The sequence below is a fragment of the Gastrolobium bilobum genome, unplaced genomic scaffold (assembly GCF_033153095.1).
Source record: "Gastrolobium bilobum isolate Gb01-03AN ecotype WA unplaced genomic scaffold, APGP_CSIRO_Gbil_v1 utg73475, whole genome shotgun sequence".
Classification (NCBI taxonomy): domain Eukaryota; kingdom Viridiplantae; phylum Streptophyta; class Magnoliopsida; order Fabales; family Fabaceae; genus Gastrolobium; species Gastrolobium bilobum.
The window spans coordinates 9,442-17,527 of record NW_026897438.1 but is presented as its reverse complement, the minus strand read 5'-3'; the positions used below and the strand labels follow the sequence as shown (position 1 = coordinate 17,527).

Sequence of the window (8,086 nt, the reverse complement as noted above, 5' to 3'; positions counted from 1 at the left end):
TTAACATCACATGGAAAGGAATTCATCATATGATCAATTTTTATATGGGTTATCATGGAGGAAAGTTGTTTTCTGACTACTTGTTGTTTTTATTAATTCCTAATCCATATTTACTTTGTGCCAATTTACTTAAAATCAATTTTCTGGTGACAAATTATTCATGATTTTTACAAACTCTTATTTGATTCAAATCAGTTTTCTATGGTATATTGGTGTTTGAACACAATTCCTCGTGGGAACGATCTTTACTCATCATTTTATTACTTGTACGACTAGTGCACTTGCTAAACGTCCAACACAAATGCACTAAGAAACTCCCCTTCTTTTTCCCTTGTCTGGTCACTGAAATGTACAAGAGGGCTGGTTTAAAGGCCAACATCCCGATTTCGGATGAAATCATTCCAGAAGGGTCGGACATTGATCAGTCCACGATAAAAAGAATCAGAGACAATGAAGGATTGGAAAGTGAGGAGGAAGAAGAAAAAGAAGAGAAAGAAGAAAAAGAAGGAAAGGAGGAAGAAGAGGAAGCTGAAGTTTCGGGGAATGTGAAGGAAGAACCTCAGAAAACTCCAAGAAGGGAAAAACTTCCCTTTAAGAGAGCTCCTGCAAGGGGTGGACGAAGGCAGTTCCTAGTCGAGACAACTGACATGACTCAATGTCAAACTATGTTTGGTCTCGGAGCAGACCTTCTAGCCACTCAAGTGCAAGCCTTAGAAGACACAGTTGGAAGGGAGCTGCAATCTCTGAAAGAAGCCAGCTTGCTCATCAACAAAGAAAAGGTGGCCCTACAGAATGAACTTGACCAGATAAAAAATGCTGGACCACTGCCGCAGAAAAAAAGGATTGAGGAAGGAGAGGGATCCTCAACCTTGCAAAACACGGTAAAAGACCTGGTGAAAGCAGTAGAGATGGTGAACAAGAGAATGGAAGAGAGGGAGCAAGCCCACGAAAAAAGCAGGAAGGACTGGAAGGAGGAGATCGGGCTCTTGAAAGATGAATTGATGAAAAGCAAAGAGGAGGAAATTCAACTTCGATTGTACTACCGAGCTCGGGATCAAATCTTCGCCAGTAACTGGGGAGAAAAATTCAAGGGACAAACTCCATATCCACCGTTTCCAAATGTCTTCCCTCCAGAAGCAATAACAAATGCTTCGTTTAGCGGAGCAAGACAAGAAACTGGAGAACATTAAGGGTCGCTACGGTGACCCCAGGTTCATTCGTTCCCTATCCTTTTTAACTTGTTTAAATCTGTTGGAATGAATGCTTGAAAGTTTTGTGGTGAAATGTTACTGACTTTGCTCTTAGATAAATGACTTCTGTGGTGTACCAGGGATTCGCCACCCTGTTTTATTTTTTTTTTTTTTAAATATATTGTTTTTAATTTTTGCTAAGTTTACCATCCTAAGTGTCCTGATCTACTCAATGATTCTTTTTGCCCAGGATTCTGCTCCTTGAGATGCCCTAAAGAGTTTACAGTTTCTAACAAAGCAACATAGGGCATCACTCTGATTTGGAGCAACACCATGCACAAAAAGCAGCACTCCAAAAATTGGACACTCTGTTATTCAGTGGACTATTTGAGTTACCAAGGAAAGAACTTCAGGCTGTTTAAGTAAATTGCTCTTCTCCTAGTTAAAAAAAAAAAAGGTCAGCTCCTCTGCTCCAAAAATTTCGCTCAAAGAGCTCAAGTCATCAAGGTAAGAGCAAGAGCCGCTCAAAGAGCATACTGTTGAAGGTCATCCCTATGCAAAGAAAAGGGTATTTGACTTCCAGTTAAAAGACCTGAAAAGAAAGAAATAGAGAAAGGAGCTACAAAGTAAGAGAAAAACAAATCAAGCCAAAAAGATCAATCCGGAAGCAACTCTATGGGAAACTGACTAAAAGAGTGGAAGAGTTCACACACACAATGAAACTGGTGAAACTCACAAGTCAGATGAGTGCTCTAATGAAGCGATTGAAGGAATTAAGTTAACTCTTTATCAATAATCTCAAGGAGCATTAGCCTGTCACAAGAAGACTGTTGGTTGTGAAGGATTCCTCAGGACGAGTAATATCTAGTTTTGGGGTGTTGATAGTCCTCAAGAGTTGAGGCCCATTAAGTGCAAATTGTTCCTCAAAACCCATGTTTTGGTTATAAATCACGCCCTTTAACCTTCTTCTTTTCATATAGAGCAACTGTTTTGAATAGTGGACCAGAGCAATGCCGAAAGTGGGAATTAAGGTAGACCTGAAGCAAATTTAACATTATCTTTTTCACATATGACTATTGGGTTAGTTTGTTTTGTTCAGGACACCTAAGGCCCATCAAAAGGAACCACAAAATGAAGAGAGAAGAAAGAGTGTTGCGCAGAAAGGAAAAAGAAGTCTGCTATAGTACAACAGCAGTCAAAAGAAGCAATGGGGAGCTGCCTCGTCAGCTACAGCAGAGAAGGTGAAGGTGCTGCCTCTGCTACAGTACGAAAGCAAAGAAGCTGAGCAATGGGGAGCCGCCACGTCAGCTACAGCAGAGAAGGTGAAGGTGCTGCCTCTGCTACAGTACGAAAGCAATGAAGCTGAGCAATGGGGAGCCGCCACGTCAGCTACAGCAGAAGGAGTGGAGGTGCCACCCTGAATCCGATACTCCTACTCACAAAGGGAGCCAAAAGCAAGGGGGACCACTTCCATTTAAGACCAAGCTGGCAAGAAGCAAAGCTACCATTGGAGAGGATTTAGACAAAGCACGACCCTTGATGAAAGGAACAATGGAGATCAAATGAAGAACCCTATAAAAGGAACAAGCAATCCTCATAAAGAGGAGGATCAGCACCCATCCTAGGACTGGTTGTCTCTTTGTTTTCTTATTTCTTTGTAAAAATGCTCACTAGGAGCTAACTTCCTCTAAGTAGGTGAGGGTTCCATAGAAGTAATCCCTTTTGTCTTAGAATAGCTTTGTAAGGAACACATATTTTATAAATGAATTTTGAGTTGCTCTTTGGTTTAATTTATTGATTTTGTGAAACCCTTTGGGCTGGCAACCTCATCCCGGGACCACTCGGTTGATGAAACACTGACAAAGGCGTGTGGAGCATTCTCAAAATCCTGGGGTAGTTTAGCCTGAAGAAAGGAGGGATAAACACCTGGAATGGGGAGCACTGCCATGTGAATCCATGCTCTTTTGAGAAGGCAGCATGGTTTCCTTGCATATAACTCCAAGTACTATGGAGTAACGTGGAGAGTAAGGCCTTACCCTCTGCTTACCTATAGCAAAACAAGGGAAGGAGAAAAATCCACTTGTAAAATATGCTACCAGGCAGGGTTAACCAAAGGGATGAAAACATGGAACCCGTAACACCTACTTGATCTTTTTCTTTCTGAAATTAATCTTAACTCAATTCCTATCACAACCTTTTCCTCACGATAACTGAACTGTGTTTTACTAGCTGATGCTCTTACTTTCATTTCGTTGACTACTCTTAAAGTTACTTCAATTGATGCCATTTTATTCGATGACCATGCTAAGTCATTCACTGCTCTCATCTGGTTCAGAATGGTTAACATTGTTTAACTAGCTGCCCAGAGATTGCTCTTTGTGAAGCTTAGCTGAGAATAGTGATTTCTTTTACTGCTCCATTTTACAAATTAAGTTTCCTTTAGCGCTTCTTACTTCACAACTGCTCCCTGAGGACGATAAATCTGGGGCTATAATACCCTATATTGCTTGACACGTACGCTTGCGTATAGTTGAAGAGGGTTGCTCTTAGTCAGAGTAGATTGCTCCTGTTGGCAATCCTGATTACTACTCTACACTCTTGCTCTCTGAAATAAATATTCCCGAGCAACTCTCGGTTCGACCAAGCAAAACCCTCACCCCTGGTTCCATACACTCTTGGGAGGAACTTTCAAATAAGTTCATAGAAAGATTTCTCCCTATGTCTCGCCAAGCTGATGTTAGAGCAGAGCTGTCTAATTTTAGAATGTTTTATGGAGAAAATCTCTATGACGCTTGGGAGAGATATAAGGACATCATTAGAAAGTATCCAAACCACGGGGTGGAAAGTTGGGGAATTTTACAGTCTTTTTATAAAGGGATTGATCATACTTCTCAATCACATTTAGACTTTGATGCAGGAGGATATTTCTTTACAGGAACTCTTGAATCCAGGTACGAAATCATAGAAGGCGCTGCAGAAAGATGTCTCCAATGGCCACTAGACAGGGTGAGCCCAGTAAGGAAGCCAGACATACTAGAATTAGACAAACAAACTGCTATGTAATCCCAACTGGCCACACTGATGAATGAGGTGAAGAATCTGAAAGCTGATCAAGAACAACCAAGGATGGAAGTCTTACAACTCACAGCAACTGAGAGTGAACCTTGCTCAGCCTGTGGTGATCTCCATGATTCAACAGACTACCCATTCACAGACTTGGTGTGTTATGCAGAAAATTTTGAGACCAGAAACTTCACCAATCCAGAGACAATCAGCAAGCAGGAAGCAACATTAATCAAAATCTTGGAGGAACCATAGTGAAAGATTAGAACCATAATCCTCAATGTAGACCACCCTCAAACCAAAGACCATACAACAATCAGCAGTAGCAATATCCACAAGGCAGCAGAAATGGAGCATATGAGCCACAAAGAAGAACCAATTATGCTCCGTTCAAAAGAGATGACCAACGCATCAACACCTTGGAAAACTATGTCAAAGAATATGTCACCATGAATGATGCTGTGGTCAGAAATATTGAATCCCACCTGGGACAGATAGCTGCTAGCCTCAACACTAGGATACCAGGAAAATTGCCTAGGGACACTGAAGTTCCCTCAACATCTTCCCCAGACACTTAAAAGGTAAGTAACATGTCTGGCTAAGGACATTAAAATAAGCGTTGACTGGGAGACAACTTAGTAGAAACCTTTTCCCTTTAACAAGAGCAATGTTTTGGGGTGGTTAAACTTAACCACTTAGCTCCCAAAAATGGAGGGAACGTCTGATGTTCAACTCCAAGTCCAAATAAGTAAAATACGTTCCGTTCCAGGAACGTAGTTTTGGGGTGGTTCAATAACCACACATTCCCATATAAAAAAATGTTATATATATAATAATGTTAATCTTAATAAATAAGTAGTATTTTTTTATAGTGCAATTTATATCTCAGTTTCTCTTGTTAAATAGATTTGCATTTTTATTATTAGGGTGTTAGTTTATTAGTATTAATTAAATATAGGCAAAAGACAAAGGGAACGTTCCCTGGCTTAGGAGATAAGAGTGACAAGGACACCTGTCCCTGCTGAGTCACTTACATATACGCACCTGTTATCAAATCTGCACGCATTGCAGATTTTGAAAACGTGCCCTGAAAAAGTAACTGTCTCCTCAGCCATTAATGCAACTGCTCCTACCCTATTTCCCTCTCTCCCACGTTGCTAACCTAAACCGTTCCACCTCCTTACCACCATCAGTAGCAGTTGAATACCACTAACCCTGACCACTCGTTCCATAACGTTCCCCTTCCACTACATCCTCAACTTCCTGTCTTTAACCTCCACATCCTGAAAAACTCCTCATTTTCCCTCCTCTGCTTGCCTATTTAAACTCATCTCCTTACTATCATCTGCTAACTTAGAAACTTTTGCTCTTATTAAACCTTTTCCCCTGCATTCAGCCCTAACTTCTTTCTCTTCCATAACCATGACTAGACTCTTAGTGACTGTTACCCCTGTGGCCAACCGTGGCCAAGAGCCAGAACTCACTGAAAAAGTTGTATCTCTCTATCCAGAGAGGAACATCTTCTTGCAAGACAATGCTCCTCTTCCATCATTCGTGAAGAGGGCTTTAACTAAACTCAGGCGGTCCTTGTTTGCCACAGTTGAACGAGAACTCAACACTGCCTTGGTGGCTGAGTTCTTGTAACATGCGAAGAAGCTGCCTGAGGGGTACACCACTGAAGAGGTGATTGTAAGGGGGAAGAAAGTATCATTCTCCCCTTCAGCCATCAAGGAAGTACTCAATCTCCCCACCATTTCCAAATGCCCGTACCAAGAATACATAGAGAGCAGAGAGGTTTCGAAGTTCACAAGGGATGTTAAGGACCTGATCACTATTGGCAACCTGTTTATGCTAAAGGAGCCCTCTTCAAAGGAAGATTGAGAGACGAAGCCAGATTTTGGGCTTTGTTTGCCAACTCTAACCTTACTCCCTCCACCCATGATGCCACTGTCAAGTGGGCACTCCAGGTGCAACTCTACTGCAAAAATGAGAAACATTCCTTTTGATGCGGTACCCCTTATCTGTGGCAGGCTGAAGAAGAAGATCAGGAAGACTATTGTCTGCCTTCCCTGCCTAATTACGAAGCTCTGTTTAAGAGCTGGGGTAAAGACTTATAGCGATGAAGACCGAGTGGCGGGGTCTGTCATCGATTTCAAAACCTGGAGTGGTTTGAGGAGCACCTATATATAAACATACATGCCAATCCCTAAAGAATTTAGGCATGATATTGTTGATGATGATGAAGAAGGCCTTGAGGCCCGAAAGAAGAAAACCACGAAGGCCGCCTCTTCAAAATCAATAACCACTTCTTCCTACACCCAAGCAAGAAGAACCGTTCCCCCTCCCACCAAGGTAAAGAAGGAAGCCCCTGTTGCTACTGAGAGCAAACAGGGCAAAAAGAAATCCCCTGCCAAAGCTCCCCCTAGAGAAGGGGAACGTTCCAGTCAGAGGCTGAAGAGATCCTTCAGCAGCACCAAAAGGCCAGATGGAGCATTCTCTGAGAAGCCCATCACCCTCTCTGACAAGGAGGAGGACAGTGAAGACAGTGATCCCATTGCAAAAAGGCTTAAGAAAGGAGGAACGTCAAAACCTAAACCAGCTGCTAGGGAGACGTCCCCAAGTAGCTCTGCTACTCCTGAGTCTTCTGACGATCCGTCCCCTCCACCATCACCTGCTCACTCTTCACCACCACGAAAAACACAACAACCCTCTCCTAGGCAACAACAGGGAGAGGGAATTAAAGAAACAGATGCAGCACCTGCTGCAGAAGAACAGGTGGCTGAGCAAGAGGCTCAGCCACAAAAGAAACTTGACAAAGGAAAAGGGGTTCTTGTTGAATCTCCTAAAAAGAAAAGGCCAACTGCTCCCATGCAAATCAGTCTGGGAGGACCTCTCTCTTGCTTCATTATCCATCCTAATACAACTGGGGACGAGGCCCTTGCTAGGGCTCTAGCAGAAGATGAGGGCTTGGAAGTTCCTCCACTGATGGAGGAACAAACTACAATAGCTCCCTCTTCCTCAAAAATAAAGGAGGTTGCAATCAGGCAAGCACCCGAAGAACCTCCAGCTTCTGGCAGCAACAACAACCAGAAGAAGAAGAAGAAACCAGTCTCCCCCATTCCAACAATCCCCATTGCATCAAGGAGAAAATCTCAGATTGGGATTGCTGAGATTTTTAAAATGATGGGGAAGAAGATGGAAAAGCTGCTACCTGAAGCACCATTCGTTCCTCAGCGGGACATGACCAGCACTACTAAAGAGCTGAAGGCTCTAAGGAACGGATTGGATCAACTCTCATCTTCCTTCATCAAATTCCAAGAGCAACAGAAGGAAGATAGGGAGCAGCTCCTCAACACCGTCCAGGCCAGCATCAAAAGCATCAGGGATGCACCTTCTGCACCTACCCTTCAAGCTGTCAGGAATGAAATCAGAAATCCTGCTGATTCCCTGAAGTTTGCGCATTCCATGAACAACACCAGAGTTGAGAAACAACTTAGAAGACTCTACCTCTAAAACACTGAAGAACGAGCAGAAACCAATGAAGCTTTCAAGGCTTTTGGTACATATTTGGAGGGGAGAATCACTCAGCTGGAAAACCGATTGGTGGATGTAGAAGGGCAGATAGTGCATATCCACAATGGCAGGATAATGATGAGATCCATCATTGTGCACCTCACTGCTGTGATCAATGATCTATTGAAAGACGCTGAGAAATGGCTCCCTGAAGCTGAAGTAAGAAGATTAAGATATCAGCTTGGGAGAAGGCCACTTACGCAGGAGGAACTAGATGCTGAAAACAATTTTGAGCTAGGCAAGCGACGTCGAGAGTGAAA

At 42.8% G+C, this 8,086-nt stretch overlaps 1 protein-coding gene across 1 annotated transcript; it reads left to right on the top strand.

Annotated features, from left to right (window-relative positions):
* Positions 1-6,449: 6,449 nt before the first annotated feature.
* LOC133306943 (uncharacterized) lies at positions 6,450-7,766 on the top strand. Its single transcript, XM_061507352.1, has one exon. It carries the CDS (start codon positions 6,450-6,452, stop codon positions 7,764-7,766), a length of 1,317 nt encoding a protein of 438 aa, XP_061363336.1.
* Positions 7,767-8,086: the final 320 nt, after the last annotated feature.

Excerpts from the sequence above, each read along its gene's own strand:
- LOC133306943 (XM_061507352.1), top strand. The coding sequence starts at position 6,450 with ATGCCAATCCCTAAAGAATTTAGGCATGATATTGTTGATGATGATGAA.